The 19,412-nt window shown below is 53.3% G+C and overlaps 2 protein-coding genes across 4 annotated transcripts; one reads left to right on the forward strand and one right to left on the reverse strand.

The window, feature by feature from the left end:
- Window positions 1-1,232: 1,232 nt before the first annotated feature.
- LOC146893673 (uncharacterized) lies at window positions 1,233-4,006 on the reverse strand. The gene is made up of 2 exons (XM_085694017.2): window positions 3,437-4,006; window positions 1,233-2,056 (listed from the first exon to the last, which is right to left on the reverse strand). Exons 1-2 carry the CDS (start codon window positions 4,004-4,006, stop codon window positions 1,958-1,960), a joined length of 669 nt encoding a protein of 222 aa, XP_085550143.2. The 3' UTR covers window positions 1,233-1,957.
- Ldb1 (LIM domain binding 1) lies at window positions 3,967-17,478 on the forward strand. Of its 3 annotated transcripts, none has more exons than XM_085694013.1 (11): window positions 3,967-4,100; window positions 12,563-12,665; window positions 12,794-12,838; window positions 12,945-13,020; window positions 13,117-13,219; window positions 13,342-13,514; window positions 14,011-14,133; window positions 14,317-14,400; window positions 14,498-14,621; window positions 14,829-14,977; window positions 15,675-17,478. In XM_085694013.1, the coding sequence occupies exons 1-11, from the start codon at window positions 4,076-4,078 to the stop codon at window positions 15,903-15,905; spliced, it is 1,236 nt and encodes a 411-aa protein (XP_085550139.1). In that variant the 5' UTR covers window positions 3,967-4,075; the 3' UTR covers window positions 15,906-17,478. The 3 variants fall into 3 exon arrangements, with proteins under 3 accessions (XP_085550139.1, XP_085550142.1, XP_048295056.1); XM_085694016.1 differs by having other exon boundaries at window positions 14,829-14,971; XM_048439099.3 differs by lacking the exon at window positions 3,967-4,100 and adding an exon at window positions 9,273-9,782.
- Window positions 17,479-19,412: the final 1,934 nt, after the last annotated feature.

A 19,412-nucleotide genomic window follows, 5' to 3' on the forward strand; every position in this document is an offset into this window, starting at 1 on the left:
TCCATGCCTTTATTTCAGGAGGCAGAGGCAGGCAGATTTCTGAGTTCTGAGTTCAAGGCCAGCCTGGTCTATGGAGCAAGTTCTAGTTCAACCAGAACTACTCAGAGAAACTCTAGTCTCCAAGAACAAACAAACGAAAGAGCAGCCTGTGCTTTTAAACACTGAGCCATCTCTCCAGCTCCAGCCTTATGCTATTTTTTTTTTTTTCGAGACAGGCTTTCTCTGTAGCTATTGAGACTGTCCTGGACCTAGCTCTTGTAGACCAGACTGGTCTCGAACTCACAGATATCCACCTGCCTCTGCGATTAAAGGCATGCACCACCACCGCCCAGTTTATGCTTTTTTTTTTAATTCACCCACCCTTCCCCTCTTCTCCCCCATGCTTCTTCGTGTTGGTCCCCACCCCCACTCTCTTTTTTTATTTTTTTCAAGACGGGGGTTTTCTCTGTGTAGCCCTGTCTGTACTGAAACACACTCTGTAGACCAGGCTAGCCTTGAACCTTCACTTTTCTCTGCTTCCCAAGTGCTGGAATTAAAGGTGTGCACCACCGCGCTACCACCTGGCCCCTTTCCCTCTCCTAAAATTTCTTCCTCCTCTCTATATAAAATGTATTAAGCACTGGGCAATGGTGGCACACACCTTTAACCCCAGCATTCAGGAAACAGAGACTGGAGGATCTCTGTGAGTTCAAGGCCAGCCTGGTAGGCTACAAAACTACACAAAGAAACCCTCTACCCCTCTTCCCCCAAAAAGTATTAAGCTCTTTGAACCCCAGTATCACAGAGCTGAAGACACACGTTTTGGCAGGTGTTCTCTACCACTGAGCTGTGGCCCAGCCCTGACCTCAATTTGCTAGCTTAGTGTAGTCAATAACCAGCACCTTCCAAAGGTCCTCATGAAATCCAGGCATGGTACCCCATCACTTGGGAGGCAGGAGCCGAAGGATCAGGAGTTCCAGACAGGGGAGAAGCTAAGTTGGGAAAGTGTTTGCTGTGTAAGTGTGATGACTTGAGTTTGATTCCTAGCACCTACATAAAAAGTGGAGATATGGGGCTGGAGAGATGGCTCAACGGTTAAAATCACTGTCTGCTCTTTCAGAGGTCCTGAGTTCAATTCCCAGTAACCACATGGTGACTTACAACCATCTGTAATGAGATTTGGTGCCCTCTTCTGGCCTGCAGGCATACATGCATAAAGAATACTGTACACGTAATAAATAAATCTTTGGGGGAGAAGGAGGGAAGTGGGAGGAGGTGGAAATTTTTAATAATTAAAAAAAAAGTGCAGATATGGCCGGCTGGGCGGTGGTGGTGCACGCCTTTAATCCCAGCAGATTAAAGGCAGAGGCAGGCGGATCTTTGTGAGTTCGAGACCAGCCTGGTCTACAAGGCTAGTTCCAGGACAGGCTCCAAAGCTACAGAGAAACCCTGTCTCGGAAAACCAAATGTCCTTGTAAAGGAGACCACAGGCTGAACCGCCAAGCGCAGAGCCTGGTACTGCCCACTGTTGCAGCCTTTTCTCCTTGCCTCTCACCTTCCACATCTCCAAAAGAACCTTTGATTGAAAAGGCAGGGAGACCTCAGCAGGGTGCGCCAGGTGATCAGGATCACCATGGAATCTGGCCTAGCTAGTTGTGTGGAATGAGTGGCCTTAGGGACAAGTGATCACAGGACTGGGAGAAGGCATATTCAGGGACGGTGGAGACAAGAGTGTTAAGGCTGAAAAATAGTCTCCTTACAGGGCACATTCAGCACTGTTGTCCTTGAAATAATCTCAAAAAAAAAAAAAAAAAAAAGAGTGCCGGTACTTCAGTCTAACCCGTCCTGGCGGCATGGGGAGGAGGGGCTCTCCAGCATCTGGGTATACATTGTCTGGTTGACATCTCATCAAGCTGCAGGTGCCAATTAGAGAAGGTAAAGCTGGAGCTCAGGGTGGGGCTGCCGTAGTCCTGGTCAATCAGCTCCTGAGGGGTTGCGGCTGGGTTTCAAATCCACGCGGCCAGAACTCTTGGACTATTTGTTGCCTTAGGTTCTCTGCTCCCTCTAGTGCTGACCTCTGAAAGAGAGTGGGAAGGAGATGGCCTCTAGCAGAGGTGCTGCCAAAGAAATGGTTGTGTGTGGATGGTTTCAGTCAAGGCCCTCTATGCCCTTGGTGGGGGTGGGGACGGGGAAGACTGCAAGCGGTGTTAGTCAGTGTGAGGAGCTCCCCCTATTCTAAACACTGGGGGAAGGGTGTTCTCATTCCTAGGCACGCCCTCCTTCCAATCCCCAGACCGTCCTTAGTTTCTTATTCCTTAGCAGAAAAAAAAAACCCTAAGGTTGGGAGAAGAGGGTCTCATAACACTTTAGCCTCCACATCTGTAGCCTTCCCCTGGCCAGTCAAGCCAGCTGTGCAAACTCGAGGTCCGAAAAGGGAAATCAAACACCTTTCTCAACCAATCCCCCTTTTAGCAACAAAGGGAAGCCACCCCCTATCCAATCTAGTCCAGACACCTTAGGGAAGGGACACTAGCCCAGGTCCCCAGCATCTACCCGTGGAACACACACTGAATTTAAGAGAGTGAGGCTAGGGCTTGGGGGACCCCCCCCCCGAAACTCTGTCCTTCAGGCAGCTCCCCTCCTCCCCACTAATAGGTATTTCCTGTTTATGAGGCAGCTAGGGCTGGGCTTTGGGGAAGGGTTGGAGGAGTTCTTCCCCTCTCAGGGCTGGGTTGGGGAGTCCTTGAGGACTGCCTGAAGGTTGGGCGGCTTCTCCCTCTGGAAGAGTGTTTCCTACCAAGACTGTCCAGGATGCCCCACCCCCCACACGCGCCGTGGCCTCTGCCCCTACGGGTAGGGGGCACTGGAGGAGTCGGCTTCCTGTTCTCCACCTCCAAAACCCTCAACACAGTGCAGTTTCCAGGGGGCGGAGGATGGGGGGTGGGTGGGTAGAAGGCTCCAGGCTGGAAGAAGAAAGTGGGGGGGATGGGATGTGTCTCAACTGGTGCGTCAGAGCCTGCAAGAGGAAAGGATGGCCTTCGTAGTTCGCCCCCCCCCCCATTCAAACCTAGTGGTCATTCCACAGCCCTCGTTCCCTTGCAAAAAGCAGACCTCAGGCCCTTAGGCGGGGGAGGGCGGGGACCCTACTTAATTAACCCTTTTAGCTCTAGTCCCAACTGGTTCAGCAGGCAAGGTCTGCTTAATTTAAGTGGGGGTGGGGAGGATGAGTCTAGGGGTTGCTCTGAGAATTAGGACAGAGCTGCTTTTCCCACCCAGCTGCGGTGGAGCGCCTAACACAGGGCCCGCAGACTGAGGCTAGGTCTCGGCGGAGAACACAGGCAGGGGTCAGTGCCCCATCCCTCCCGGGGGTGGAGAGAGGGCTACACCTCACTGCCCACCCAGGCTCCGCCTCCCCCAAGCCCCGCTCCCGCTCAGCCCCGCTCCCAACCCCGCGCACCCGGAGGACGGACGCCGAGCGTGAGGCTTCGTCTCCTCCCGCTCCCCAGCGCCCGCCCTCGCCGGGGTCTCTGCCTCCGTCTCGTTTTTTAAGAGCTGCGTCACATGCATGCCGTTCCCGGGAACGCTCCCTGCCCCTTGCCGCGCGGCGCACGCACGTCGTCGCTCGCGGCGCGCTCGCCCGGGTCACTTTGACACGGCTCTCCCCTCCCACTAGCAGGACAATTAGCATATTAATAAAGCCCGGCCCAGCCCGACTAGGGCCGGGGAGCCGGCGCAGGCGAGAGGGAGAGGCCGCGCGAGCGGGAGCGAGCGCGAGGGCGGCGACGGCGAGGGCGGCGGGAGCGCACAGACACGCACACGCACACGCGCACACACGGACACACACTCCGGGGACGCACACCCGCGCGTACACACGCAGAGGCAGCTCGCCTTCCTGCCTGGCTTCCTTCCTGTCTGCTCCGCGCCTGACAGGCCCCTCGCTGCAGGCAGGGGCCGCCCGCACCGGGCAGAGGCCGGGCCAGGCCGGCGGCGAGGGCATCGGGGGCCGCGGGTGGCGGCAGCGGCTCATGCCCGGCCTGTCCCTGCGAGGGGCGGGCACCGTGACTCGGCTGGGCCCCCAGCGGCGGGCGATGTGAAGATGTCAGTGGGCTGTGCCTGTCCTGGTGAGTGGGTCTCGCGGCCGCCTGGCCCCTCCCTCCCTCCCTGTCGGCTCCCTCACCCCTGGTTTGGTTGTAATTTCTATGTGGGGGGTGTCGAAGGCATGGTGGGGTCGGGGACTATATAGAGTTAGCGGGGCCTCAGTCGAGGGAGGGTTTTCTCATCTGTATAAATGCGCAGCAGCCCAGCGGCACGGGGAGGGGTGCCGAGGATGGCTTGTATTTTTTTTGAGGGGGGGGAAGGCTAACTGGGGAGGGATGGGGGACTAAAATTCCCAGAATTCCAGGGTGTTAGCCAATCAGAAGTGACTTTGGACTTTTGACCCCCCCCTCAGGTCATGGTAGAGTTGTGATTGGCTGGTTTGGGTTTCCCCCCCTTCCCTGCTGCTTATTGCCTCTTACTTATTTTGTGACATTACCCCCCTCGGGCTGTTTCTGAAGATGCTGTTTGGGGGAGGAGTTGATCGGGGCCCATCTTGCCCCCCTTTAACTTTTCCTGTTGGTTGCCAGGGAAGGTTGGCCCTCCTAAGGGACAGAAAGCACTCCTAGGGGGTGTCAGATAATTGGGCCCTTGGGTCAGCTATCTCACTTCGTGGGAGGGGAAATGTATCAGTTCCAAGTTGGCTATGAACTAAGAGTGGTTTGCCGAGTTGTATCAGGGGGAGCAAGGCTTGACCCCCGAAGTGACAACTTGAGGACCCAAATTCAAATCACAACCTTCCCCCAAACACAACAGATCTTGCCAGGCGATACCTGTGTTTGAGTTTTTTCTTCTCGTGAAGTCGGGGTGTAGGCTCTACAGGTGCTAGGAGGAAACAGTAGAGCCATGCGGCAGGAGAGGTAGCCTAAAGAGGGTCCCAGATTATAGTCTGTCCCCTTCCTTATAACTCTGCGTTCTCAATTGGCCTTCCTTCCAGGATAGAGCTGGCTTTCTCTAGGAAGTCAGTGTTCAGTGCCCTGGATCTAGCCTGATCTGGATTCTTTGCCCCCTCTAGACGTCTTGTATTCTGAGAAGCCTGTACTTCATAACTAGGACCACACACACACACACACACACACACACACACACACACACTCACAAATACACGTTCCCTCAGGGGAAGCTGCCAGTGCTGAAGCTTCCTTGGAAGTCATGTGACCCCAGCCAAGTTGGACTGTGTTGGGCACACACTTCAGGTGCCTGCTGAGGCTGACATTTTAGGGCATAGGGCCCAGGAGGAGGGCTAGGAGAGCCTGAGGGTCCTGGGATAGCTAGGTGTGGGAACCCCTGACTCCTGCGGCAGAGGGTGGAGAAGAGGAGAGGGAAGAGCTTGCCCAGCTGGAATCCTGCCTAGCCTCATATCCGTCCCACCAATTTGAGGTCTATGTTTGTGTGTGTAGTTTCCCCTTGCTATTGGCCAATGCTAGAGAAGGTAGTTCATGCTCTCAGCCCACCCTTGAGCCCTTTTCCTCCAGCATCATGCTTGAGAGCCCAAAGTAAGGTAAGGCTCAAGACAAGTTAGCGACTGAAACCTGTAATCCCACCCCTACCCCCTCAAACACTGTTTCTCTGTGGGGGCTATAGAGTTCAAACTCAGAGATCGGCCTGACTCTGCCTCCGGAGTGCTGGGACTATGGTGCGTCTTACCACCTCCTGACCTAGTTCCCACAGATAGTAGCTAGGGGCTGTGTATGGAGAGGTTATCAGCCTAGGGGAGGATGGGACATTGGTTCTGGAATTGGGGCAGAGTACCTGTGTCAGTGGGAGGAACCTTTTCCCCTCAGAGTCACCGTGACTAGCATGGAGACAGGAGGATGCGTATGTACATCTTCAGTCAGTGCCCCAAAGCTTACGTTATGTCTGGTAGCTGGGTGAGAGAGAAGGAGCAAAAGATGGCCAAGGGGAGAGAGCCTTTTTCTTGATTGTGAAGAAGTCTGATGCCCCAGCGAGTGGATGGACGGGAGACTTTCTAGAGGAGAACCCTGTGGGAGGGGCTTAGAGAGAGAGGCCTTGAGGTGGAGAGTGGTAGGAGTTGGGCTAAGAGAGGTGACCAGGCTTGCATGTGTGTGTCGGGGAAGCACACGCATCATTCAACCAAAGGTATTCTGACTGCATCTAGCTGTTCAGGCCTGAGGACCACCATCACCCTGAGCAGCCCTGGGGCCTAGGCGCCCTGGCAGACTGCCTGCCTGCCTGCGTCTCCTTTGTGCTCTGCTGTCTCTGGGCTCCTCCTCCCCCAGCCAGACAGAGACGGCACATGCCCCACACATGTGACTGAGGGAGCCAGAGCACACACAGTCACACAGAGGCACATGCGGAAACACCACAGGATACACATGTACACGCCTCTCCAGCCCTCCTGGTGCTCCTGGGGTGGAGAACATCTTGGGGCTAAAGGACGAGAAACAGGAACAAGCCTTGCTGAGGAGCATCTCTCTGGGCAGGATGCTAAGGGGCTAAGGCCTGTCTGGGGCAGCATGTGGCTCAGAAGGGTTAAGGCAGGGAGAAGTAGGGGGAGGGGAGGAGGCAGCAGTGGTGGCGGCTGGGAGCCAGGAGAGGAGGATGGCAGAGAGCCAGGCCAACGGGAGGCCGGGCACAGACAAAGGAATGGGGGCAGGCACACTGGAGGCCTGGGTCAGGGGCCCGGGCAGGGGGCAGTGCTGGTACCTCATACTGTGGGCTGCGTTTCTCTGAGCTCCCACCTCCAGAAGTACTCATAGGCTTCTCTCCCTCATCACCTTTGTGATGTGATGTGGCTGCCCCCCACGCACCGATTTTTAGGGCCTTCTGACATAGACTTGCAGCCTTTGGCTGGACCTTTTCTGCCCTGTGCACTGGGGGAACTGGGTCAGAGCAGGAGCAGACTTGCTACAGAAAAGTAACTAAGAGCCTTTGAATGATAGGTCAGAGTCTTGGTACATCTTGGTGCTCAAGGGCCCCTCACAGAGAGAGCAGAGCAAAAGCCCCTTGTGGCTCCTGTCTGACTAGATACTTCTGAGCTCTGGGCTGAGGGCAAAAGCAGAGCACATACTCCTCCCCCATACCTATGTGAACAGCCATTTGAAGCCTGGAGGGTAAGGGTCTAGACCCTTAGGAATGGCTAGGAATGGCTGCCTTGTTCCAGGACTGGGTTTCTATCAAGTGGAGTTAAATGTCCAGGTTCCTAGCCTCGCGCCCTCCTGGCTCTGGTTCTGGTGAAATGTGTGTGTTTGACCCCCTGTAAGAATGTCCATGTGTGTATGTCTGTGTATCTGTGCGCATACTTCAGGTAATGCCCATCAACACGCTTTGAAAAGTTTTGGCTTTTTGCTGAGGCTGTTTTTGAATTCCTTGACCCTTCTTCCTGCCTCTACCTTCTGAGTGTTGGGATTGTGGGTGTGCTTGTTCCCCTAGGCCCACATGCCCCATGTATGTATGTATTTATTTTAACACAGGGTCTCACTGTGTAGTCATGTGTGACCTGGAACTTGTTATTTAGACTAGGCTGTCCTTGAACTCACAGACATCTGCCTACCTTTGCCTCTAAGAGCAAAGGATTAAAGGTTTATGCCACCACATCCATAACATGTATTAATTTTTGAACTAGTCTCCAAGGGACTGAGACTGGCCATGGGCTCAAATATACTCCAGACTGCTCTCAAATTGGTTGAAATCCTCAGCTTCCCAAGTTCTGGGATTACAGGCATGTTCTGCTCTGTCCAGATCACTTTGGAGAGTTTAAATGACAGGCATTGTTGTTCTGTTGGTGGGGAAAAGTGTTGTTGTTGTTTTTCCAGAATTGGTATCTAAATTTCGAAGCTAAAAGAAATAAATGTCTCCTATCCTCGTGGTAGGCTGTGTACTGCAGGTTCTGGATAAATGACCAGGACTTCAGTGTTTGAGAGCTTGGGGTATTGCAGATGAGCCTGGTGTGATAAAGGGGTTCATGTTCCAGGGAAGGTGGGCTATGGAGAGAGTCACTGCTTAACAGTTGACCAGGACATCCATGTTACAGTGTGTTCCCATCTAGCAGTTTCAGTGTGTATGTTGGGGTCAGGATCCATGCCTGGTTCCGCCCCCCCCCCCATCCATGGATGTCAGGGTCTAACTCAGACTTTGTATTGGTCCAGGCTATGAGTGTATCTAGGGTTTAAGGAATGTGTACCAGATACTGATTTATGTGCAAGTCAGGGGTGTAATTTACATGTGGAGCGTGTTTACAGAGAGAGCCAGGTGCAGTCTTATCATTTTCTTGCTTCTGTGTGTCTGTCATGAAAACCCTGGCCTTGGATTGTTGTGAATGTAGTTGGGGAAGGAGTCCAACTGCCGAGAATTAAAGTAGGTGCTTCTTCCTCAAGTGTGTGCCTGCGCATGTGTTTCCTGGCCCGGACTAGCACCGAAGTTTCACAAGTATCCCTTCCCCTAGGAAAGCCCTTTTCGGATAACACAAGCCCTTCCCCACTAACCGAATCCCTTTTTTAAGACCTGGGGTAGTAGGCAGGATTCATCGCTCCTTTCAAGGACCCTTGGATAGGCTAATTGGCCATCCTTACCCTGACAACGCCCCAACGCTGCTTTCCCTAGCATCCACGTGGCTTCAGGGGTGGTGTCCCGGAAGGGTGTTCTCTGAAGGGGGATCTAATCCAGGGCTTGGAACTTGGCTGGGTTTGGGGCAGGGAAGCCTGGACTGTCCATTTCTCTCTAGTATTTACAAGCTGAACTCAGAATGTGGGTCCGTCAAAAGTCCCCCCACGCACACACCTTCCTCCCACCTAGCCGTTTAGGGATTTCTCCAGAGAGCCCGGAGTGGCAGCTCAGGCCGGCCTTTAACCTGAGAGGTCAGTGGGAGGTTTGGCTGGCTGGGTGAAGATATTGGGAGTATGCAAAGGCCAGCACCGCCCTTCACCCCAGCCTTTGGCTCTGGAGGGTGCGTTTCGTTGCTGGCCCTCCCTAGGCCTCCTCACGGTCCTGGTCTCCCCTGGCCCAATCCGTTCAATCCCCAGTCTCCAGGTCTCAATCTCTTTTGTTTTTCTCAGCAGTCCCTCCTCGCTCCCTCCCTCCGCTCTTCCTCCTCGCTGGCGGGGAGGGGGCGGGGCCGGCGGGGCAGCTCCACCCTCCGCCCGCCCTGGGGCCTCCTTCGGCGAGAGGCTCAGAGAGCGAGCGGGGAGGAGAGGGAGGGAGGAGGGAGAGAAAGGGAGAAAGGAAGGAGCAGGCGGGCGCTGCGTGTGTCTGAGTGTGCCAGTGTGAGTGAGTGTGAGTGCCGGGCCCTGCCTCTCCCGCCTCCCCAGCAGAGGGTCCCGGTGGCCTAGGGAGGGCGGGCGGGCTGCTTGGAGGCAGAGGTAGCGAGAGGCGGCGGCGGGCAGAGCCGAGGAGGAGGAGGAGGAGAGAGGAAAGAGCCGAGCAGCCATTGTTGAGGGAAACCTTGCAAACAAAGAAGGCTCCGGACTCCCCGCGGCCCCCCGCCCCCCAGGCCGGCCCCCTGGCCTCCAGCCCCCGGCCCAGTGGCCATTGTAACTTTCCCCCCTGGCTGTGGACGCCGCGGGGCGGGCAGAGGCTGTGCATGCGAGTCTTTGTGCGGCCTGCGGAGTGGAGCTCCCAACCAGACCGGCCTGTCCCACTCGGGACATGAGCTGCTGAAGTTGGCTGCACCTAAGTCCTCACCCTTGCCAGGGTCCCTGAGGGCTTCCAGGCGCTCCCCGCACCTTCCCCGACCCCCTCAGTTCTCCCAGGTAAGTCTGGGCGCCTTGAAAGCTTGTTGGGGTGGGCTAAAGGCCCTCTGTCTAGCCCAGGCCTGATATCCTGACTGGGGGAGAAGTGCCCCGACTCCCAGCGTGTGGGCTGCAAGCGTGCTGACCTATGGTCAGTACCGAAGGGAGGAGGTCTGCCCGCAGGTCAGTCTGGTTACCATGGAAATGCCCAGCTGGAGGTACCTTCTCAGCCTCGGGACGGTGCTTCCAACCTGAGCAAACTTTGCTAGTTCTGAGCTCTTTCTTTCAACCCGCTTCCTTAGAGCTTTCAGAGTGTTGAGGGGCAGGTGTTGACTCTGGGGCTGGGTGACACGTTTCCTTTACTCCCACCCCCACCTTGGTCCCTGTATTCCTCTTCTGGTGGACAGGCAGCAACAGGGACAGATGGCCAGGGTGATGTCCCTCCCCTTCGCACTCCCAGCCCCTTGTACTGGCGCTACTGGGAGTTGCTATGGCTCTCGGAGAGATGCTGAATTTGTTTGCGTCCGTTCACTTGAGATGGAGAGGCCCTAGAGTTTAGGCTTTAGCCCCCCACAACTTTTAGCCTAGCCCCAAACAATACCCGTGAGGAGCTCAACTGTCTTGCTTTCCTTCTCTTCAAGTTCTTGAGCTGACAAATTTCTTCAGGAGGCCCAGAAATTCTGTGGGGCAGAGGTAGCTCGACTTTTTAGGCAAAGGGGATGAGGGCTGATTCTGAGAAGCAGACTCCTGGATTCATTGCCTAGGGCTGACCTTTGGTGGGCTGTTTTAGTTCCAACTTTCTGTGTGGCTTCAGTCTGCTTGCCTGTGGAGTGGAGAGCCTTGCTGGATGGAGGCTGTCATTTCCTGAAGCACGGGATCAGCCCAGGACTGTGTGTGAGAGCAGTGTGTGCAGTGCTGAGAGTGTACCTGGCCCTGTGAGAGCTCCTACTTAAGATGAGGGCCTTTTGTGGACACGCTGATACTGCCCGGGGCTGCTGGGTTCCAGCCCTCCGTAGGCGTGTTGAGGCAGCTGGAGGTGGGAGCCTGCTAGGCAGGATGAGGCACCCGTTGGCAGGCACACACAAGCTCCGACTCTTGGCACCTTTAGAGACTAGTCTGGGCCCCTCTGGGGACCCCCCCCCCTTGCCCATTGTAATATGGAGCCCCTGGGGAGAAAATTAAATGGCACAAGTTGGCACAGGGTCTTCTTTTGTCTCTTCCCCCCAGGAGCAAAATAAATTTTATGTTTAAAGTAGGGGACAGGGCTCAGATATAGCCAATACAGGTAGTCTTCCAAATGCTGTCAAGCTTTAGGGGCCAAGAAAGTGAAAACAGGGCCAGAGTCTTTGAGACCATGTCTCAGTTTCCCTTCTTTTCTGGTGGGGAGGGAAAGAATGGAGTTGCCTGGGTTCATCCAAGCATGAATTTAACTGTGGTAGTTATAAACTAGGACGTAAGAAAGTACACATGCTGCTTCAAAGTAGTGGAGGAGAGGGCACCCCTGCAGTGCCCTTATGTGCAGCAGAGACCCTTTTCTAGTTAGTGTTTGCCCCCTGGAATGGAGGGGCTTTACCAGGCTCCTGTGTCTGTTTCCCTCCCACCTCAAGGCTCAGAAAGGGCTAGACTTGGAGTTTCTGGTCTGGAAACAATGCCCTACCCATTGTAGGTGTGGGTCTAGGGGCTGGACTGATAAGGGAGTGGCTGTTGGTGGGGGAGGCTAAAAGCTCAACTGTTTATCTGGTGGGCCGCACCCAAAGGCACATCAGCCCCCCTTATCTTTCTATCCCTTGCCCTCCTGAGACCCTGCAGGGTCGAGTAAGAGCTGAGAAATCTCTTACGTCCCTCTATCTTTCCCCACCTTGGTCACCAGAGCACATATGAAAGGGGTCACAGGGTAGAAATAGAATAGGATGTGGGAATTAGGATATCTAGGTTCAGATCCTGGCTTAATGGTAAGTTCTTGGCAAGTCCCTTCCTCAGTTACCACATCTTAAAAATGGGAACGTTATTGTCAATCCTGCTGCCTCACAAAGTTGAATGAAACAATGCAGATAAAAAGGAGGTTTGCGTCAAGCAGTGGTAACGCACGCCTTTAATCCCAGCACTCAAGAGGCAGAGGCAGGCGGATCTCTGAGTTTGAGGCCAGCCTGGTCTACAGAGCAAGTTCCAGGACAGGCTCCACAGCTACTGGGAAACCCTGTCTCAAAAAACAAAACAAAACAAAACAAAAACCCTCAAAAACAAAAAAAGGAGGTTTGCAAAATTGTAATGTTGGGCCTTTTTTTCTGTGTACTGGCATTTCTTCCTTGCTTCAGTTCATCCTTCATCATTCAGTCTCAGTCAAAAAGACAGGATCTTGAGTACGAACTGAGATTAGGGCTCAGTACTGTACCCTACTTGCTTGCGCTCTTTCTCTCTCCCTCCCTCCTTTCCTTGCTTTATTGTATTTTTAATTATGGGGGAGGGGACATAGGAAGGGGCACACAATTCCAGGTACCCACAGAAGCCAGAGAAGGGTGCCATGTCCCTGGAAGCTAGGGTTACAGGAAGTTGTGAGTAGCCCTGTGTGCTGGGAACTGAACTCAGGTCCTCTGGAAGAGCCTGAGCCAGCTCTCCAGCCACACCCCAGTTTCTTAATTAAATAAGATGGGAGCTAGATTTTGAAGAGGTGATCGATGGGCCTTAGAAAGTCTCCTCTAGGTCACCAGACTCCAGAATACTAACCTTAATCTACATGGTCTAGCAGGCTACCAGGGAAATTCCCAAGAAGCTTAGGGGAGCTGTGCCATTCTCTCTGTTAGGTTGTTCCTCAAAGTCATTCAAGCTGTACTCACCGAAGGAGCCCCCGAACGGCAACGCCTTCCCTCCCTTTCATCCCGGCACCATGCTGGATCGGGATGTGGGGTGAGTTGCATTCCTACTTCTAATCCTCATTAGATGGTAACCTGCCTGGAAAGGAAAGGGAAGGTCCTCTCCCCTCCTCCAGTAATTTCTGTCTTCCACCCTGATTCTCCGTCTCTCCCTTTACACAGCCCAACTCCCATGTACCCGCCTACATACCTGGAGCCTGGGATAGGGTAAGTGGATTCCAGCCAGTAGGGAAGCTTTCCTTTGCATGGATCTAAGCAGAAGTGGGGTAGGTAGGACGGTTCTGCCTCTGACCTCACTTCTTTACTTCCCCAGGAGGCATACACCATATGGTAACCAAACCGACTATAGAATATTTGAGCTTAACAAACGGCTACAGAACTGGACAGAGGTATGCCTGAGAAAACAAATCAGGACGGGGCGGTCCAAGTGAGCACCCCCATGGAATGTTTTATTGCACACTGACACTCATTTCTGTGTTGTGCAGGAGTGTGACAATCTCTGGTGGGACGCTTTCACGACTGAGTTCTTTGAGGATGATGCCATGTTGACCATCACTTTCTGCCTGGAGGATGGACCAAAGAGATACAGTGAGTGGCTTCTGTGAGAATATTACACTCTCTCTGTACTTTGTGAGTCTAGAAGTCTTAAGAGGTCTGCCTTGGTCCTTTTTGAAATACCTTTGTCCTGAACAACTTGTCCTGTTTTGCAGCCATCGGCCGGACCCTGATCCCACGCTACTTCCGCAGCATTTTTGAGGGGGGTGCTACAGAGCTGTATTATGTACTTAAGCACCCCAAGGAGGCATTCCACAGCAACTTTGTGTCCCTCGACTGTGACCAGGGCAGCATGGTGACCCAGCACGGCAAACCCATGTTCACCCAGGTCAGCAGACCAACAGGATATGGAACACCAAGGGCACCTGGCTTTGATTTCCTCTTTCCCGACATGTACCACAGCTGTTCCCCGAGGAGGCATAATGGGAAGTGGCCAAATGAGAAGGGAGGGCAGGCGTAGCACTCAGCAGATATTTATTTGGTTTATTCATGTCAGTTTTCTGGGCCCCGAGGTATACGGTGAACGAGAGCCTGCCCTCATAGAGCTTGTAGCTGATGGGTTTTTCTCTGGCTACTTGGGAAAAGGACGAGGATCTGTTAAGCTTTCCTACTATGTGTGTGTAAGTATATGTGAGTGTGTAAAGGCCAGGTATGACAGGTATATGGGGAGGGGGCATGCTACAACAGTTATGCACCCAGATATTTGCACAGGTAGCAGAGGTATACATACGCAGGGGGAGAGTCGTGAGTCAAGGGGAGAACTGTAGTAGGCACATTTTTGTGTATGTGGGGAAGGGGCAGGGTTCTGACGAGCCTATCCCCAGGTGTGTGTGGAGGGCCGATTGTACCTGGAGTTCATGTTTGACGACATGATGAGGATAAAGACATGGCACTTCAGTATCCGGCAGCACCGAGAACTCATCCCTAGGAGCATTCTGGCCATGCACGTGAGTTGTGAGCAGGACCTGAGATGCGGGCAAGGCTAGCGGCGGTGGGGCTAAGCAGACTGCCATCTCTTGCCTGAACTTAGAGAGGGGAGATTGGTTTCATACTAGTCGCTTTCTCTCAATATGTCACGTGCTCAGGTGAGCAGATGAAACCAGATGACAGTGTTCTTTCTCTGTCTCCAGGCCCAGGACCCCCAGATGCTGGATCAGCTCTCCAAAAACATTACCCGGTGTGGGCTATCCAATTCCACTCTCAACTACCTCCGAGTGAGTCTCTGATCACCCCGGTTTTGCACCAGCCTGTCTTGTTTGAGCTGTATGACTCTCCCCTAACAATCTAACTCACCTTCTGGTCTACCCCCAGCTCTGTGTGATACTCGAGCCCATGCAGGAACTCATGTCCCGCCACAAGACCTACAGCCTCAGCCCCCGAGACTGCCTCAAGACCTGCCTTTTCCAGAAGTGGCAGCGCATGGTAGCACCTCCTGGTGAGCGCCCTGGCCCTGCCCTCACAGGTTTGCCCTGACAGCGTCCCCTGAGACCGTGTCTTTTATCTCCATGAAGCTCCCTCTGCTCTGTTTCTTACTCCTGGGACTACAAGACTGAGGACAGGGTAGACGCGGGCTCCTGAGGAATGGGAATGGAGAAAGGGGTCCAGGGCCCTTTCCCACCTGAGTCTTCTTTCCCTGGCACAGCGGAGCCTGCACGGCAGCAGCCCAGCAAACGGAGGAAACGGAAGATGTCAGGGGGTAGCACCATGAGCTCGGGGGGTGGCAACACCAACAACAGCAACAGCAAGAAGAAGAGCCCAGCCAGCACCTTCGCTCTCTCCAGCCAGGTACCTGTAAGCATCTCGGCTTTCTTCTCTTCTGGGCTGCCCCACTGCTCATCCCTGACCCCTGTCTGACCTGAGCTGACTAGCAGGTGTAGAAGCAAAGAGTTTCCCCATGTACTCACTCACTCTAGAGCCAGCATGATCTGACTCCTTTTACTGATGGGAGAACCCTTGTCAGGCACATCCATGCATGGTTGTGATCACACACACTCAGCCATAGGTACATAGAGCATGGGACAGGATCAGCTGTGAGAATATACAGGTGTTCAGAGCAGACAGCGTGAGGCACACACCATCAGCATATACTCACTGATGGAAGGGATGTGCAGGCTCGAATGTTGCATATGTAGAATACATGCACATTTGTACACATACACATTTCCCTCCCTCGTATTTTTGATCTGTAAGCTCTCTTAAAATATGGACAGAAGTTTAGGGAGCCCCTAAAACCAGAAGGAGATGGATGAGGAAGCTAGAGAGTAAAATGGTATTTCTTCCCAGAATCCAGTGGGTAGGGGCTAAAAGCTGTGGTGCTTTGGCATCCTTTACTAGAAAGGATTCCAGGAGCGGAGGGTGTCTAGAGTTGGGTATGAAGAGGGGGCGGGGTATCGAGCTAGGGAGGGTACGGGGGCTTTGGGGATATCTACTGCCCTGGGTCGGGCGAGCCCCTGCCCCGATTATGTTTGGGGACCTCCGCCACTCTCAGGATGTGATGGTGGTGGGGGAGCCCACCCTGATGGGCGGGGAGTTCGGGGACGAGGACGAGAGGCTCATCACGCGGCTGGAGAACACCCAGTTTGACGCGGCCAACGGCATTGACGACGAGGACAGCTTTAACAACTCCCCCGCCCTGGGCGCCAACAGCCCCTGGAACAGCAAGCCTCCATCCAGCCAAGAAAGCAAATCGGAGAATCCCACGTCACAGGCCTCCCAGTAAAGGCCCTGCCATGGCCACCCAGTGCTCTGCCGGCCCCACCCCTCACAGCCCCAGGGAGCAGAAGACAATAAGAGACTGAGCATCTGAAATGGGCAACCTCCATCCACCCACTTCAGGGAGGAACTGGACTCACTGGGGGCAGGTGCCAAGATTTGTCCCCCAGTTGCCCTGGGCTGGGCCTGGCCCCTGCAGAGCCTTTTGGGGGAAGGGGGTACTCATGTGGATGCCTGTATGGACCCTGGGCCTCTGAGAAATGTCCTGACCCACCTCTCCCCAGGGCATTTGCCCCCATTCTCACCCCAGGTTCTGGATGTCCCAGCTTCCTGTTTTATCCCTCTGAGCCTGGGGTTTATACCCACAGCCCTTAGAGGCTTAAACTTAGGGGGCTTGGTTGAATGCCTTTCCCCTAGGTGGCTGTTAACAGGGGGTAAAATTCTGGGCTCCTCCCTTTTGCCACTTACCCAGCTCCAAGTTTTTAAAAAAATAATATTATTAAAAATGTAAATTAAAAAAAAAGTCACTCCTGTTCCCCTATTCCCCTGTTGAAAATCCAGCTATCTCCCTCCCTCCGTCCGGCAGATGGAGGGCCTAGGGCCCAGGTGGGGTGAGAGTTGGGGCAGGGGAGTGTGCGTGCCATTTTATACAGTTGGAGAAGCTTCAGACCAAGGAGACTCTTTGCCATCCATCTTTCTTCTTTCCTTCTGGGGTGACTGGAGTTGGGGGCAGCATGCCATTGCTTGGGGATGGCATCATTGATCACCACATCTTCTGGCAACCCCCTGTTGTCTGTCTCCCCAGCCTCCAGGGCTCTAGCCTGGCCTCCTAGTGCCCCTGAGGCCCTCTAGCCTCCTCCCCCTCTGTGGTGTGTATTTTTACAGTCCTCCACTAGAGCAGCTGTCCTGGATGGTTGGGGAGGCTCGCTCCTCTGGGAGCAGGGAGGGAAGGAAGGGAGCTGCTTTGCTTGTCACTGTCTTTTTGTCTCAGTGTGTCAGGAATAGGATGAGAAGGACCTTACCCACTTTACTCGAGAACACTCCTCTCCTGGCCCCTCAAACTGTGTATTTAGTCCTAACCTCTCTCACACAGAGGAAAAAGGAGCCCCGAGACTGTCCTGCATAAGCCCACCAGGGAGAAGGCCTCTGTCCTCCCCCAAGCTGAGGTAAACATTCCTGTCCCCGTGTCCCCTCTCTCATAGAAGAGAGGAGGGGACAGCCAGTATCCTCAGCTCCCTTTCATAGTTGAGCATGTGGTTCAGGGTGAGGAGAGGCCAGACGCAGGGGTCTGTGGCTCATGGCTCTGCTGCCTTTTCCCGTGGCCAGTGTCAGAGTGTATGGGTGCCTCCTCTCCCCATTCTCCCTTTTGGATTATGGGGTCCCTTGTGCCCTGCTTCCTCCATGCCAGCCACTTTTGGGAGGATGCTCAGGAGCCAAAGGAAAGGGTGAGGAAGGTGGATGTCCCATCCCTACTAAAATGATTTTTTTCTTCTATTTTTTCTTTACCTTATTTTTTTTCTCTATTTTTGGCCATTTGAGTCATGTATGGTACCAATCAATAAAGAGACTTTTTGGTTTGAGAGTGTCCTGGTTAGTTATTGGTGCAAAGTTTATCAGGCAAAGTGGCATAAGGCTTTAGTTCCAGCACTCAGACAAGAGTGTCTCTGTGAGTTCAAAATCAGCCTGGTCTATATAGTGAGTTCCAGGCTAGCCAGGGCTATACATTGAGACCTTGTCTCAAAAATAAAATCTCTCAGTTCAAGACAGGTTTTTCTCTGGAATTTCTTTTCTTCCAATGTTTTTCTTCGTGAAGTTATTCTGAGTCATGCCTGTCTTTCACTCAGGCCCCAATACCTTAGATCATGTCTTTTCTCACAGGCACCCCATTCCCAACTGCACCCCTTACCTCTAGCTGTTATGAGGTTCCTGTTCTCCTGTACCTGTAGGAGAGTCTTGGATGACGGTGTTCGAATTCTTGGGAAGGAGTCCTTGAAGGGAACTTGGGAGCAGTCAGAATGCCTATGAGGCTCTTAGCTGTTTCTGGGACGTTCCTAAAAAAACAAACCCCAGAACTTACCCCCCACTACCCAGATGAGATCTAAGCCAGTCTCCCCTGGGACCCAAGGCCCCTGGTGAGGGATTAAGAGAGGAACAGAATTATTTGTCTGCTGCCAACTTTGTTGGGGGCAGCTAAGCTCCATAGAGCGATAGGAGAAATAGGACCTCGTTGGGTTTCTTTCTAGTTAACTAACTGCCCCACCATTGAAGAGACTTTCAAGATCTGGGAGACCCTATTGTGGGTTGAAGCTTGGGTCTCAGCACCCATGATGCCCCCTACCTACCCAGTGTCTCATATTCATCCTAATGGGAAACCTCAGACTGTTCTCCTACTGAGGTCTGTGGATCTTCAATTAACACTGATGATAGACCTGTGCTGCCTATCAGATAACAGAAGGACTAGCTGGCTGCCACACTGCCACACCCACCATCGCCACAGTTTACCTGCCCATTGCCGGCCTGGGACTGCTCACACATGGAAATGGGCTAGCCACTTTTTCATTCCAAGTATTATATAATCCCTGTAGGTGCTTTATGTCTGGTGTAGAGTGCACATCTGGCCTCCATTGCCTGAGTGTGTGCCAGTGTGTTTCTGCATACGGCTGCTGGACTGAGGAGGTCCTAGGAGTGTGTATAAATGTAGCCAGCAGTGGTGGTGGTGCGCACACCTTTAATCCCAGCACTTAGGAGGCAGACACAGGTGTATCTCTGTGAGTTTGAGGCTAGCCTGGTCTACAGAGTGAGTTACAGGACAGACTCCAAAGCTACACAGAGAAACCCGGTCTTGAAAAACAAAAAGTGTGTGTGTAAGTATATGTATGCATGATTATGTATGGGTTGGAGAATTCATTCAACTAATATTGAGTCCTCTTAGATGCCAGGCCCAATTCTAGGTACTAGGAATATAGTACCGAACAAGGCAAAGAGAACATGACATTTGGGTGTTCGTGGAGGCTCTAATTATGTAATGTGACTGTTGATATTGAATACATGGCTTAGCATTTAGGTTGTACTGTGTTATTGGGTCCTGGGACAATAGTTGTAAGACTGAATTGAACATTATGTGTTGAGAATGTGAGTAAGTGCTGGCCAGGTACAGACACTGCCTTGCTTGGAGAAGGGTGGGCTCAAGAGACAGGAACTCACTCTTTGAACTCAGGCAGCAATGGTTAGAAATTTTCCTCTGGAGCCCCAGAGGTCCTCAGCATTGTCCCTCAGCAGCCCCTGTGGAGAAGGCCCCTGGTGAGAGCATTTCTGAGGTAAAGGAAGAGAGAGTCCTCCAAGGCTCTCATGCCCTCGTTAGAGCCACAAGTGTGGCTTAGACCCAGACTCCAGCCTGCTACTGAAGAACCTGTCTCAGTCCATTCCCGCTGTGAAACCCCTACAACCCATGGCGCTCAGCTCCTTTCCCACAATTCTGGCCTGGAAGCTTGGAACCTGAGCTCCGACCCCTTTC

The sequence above is a fragment of the Myodes glareolus genome, chromosome 7 (genome assembly GCF_982192425.1).
Source record: "Myodes glareolus chromosome 7, mMyoGla1.1, whole genome shotgun sequence".
Lineage (NCBI taxonomy): Eukaryota > Metazoa > Chordata > Mammalia > Rodentia > Cricetidae > Myodes > Myodes glareolus.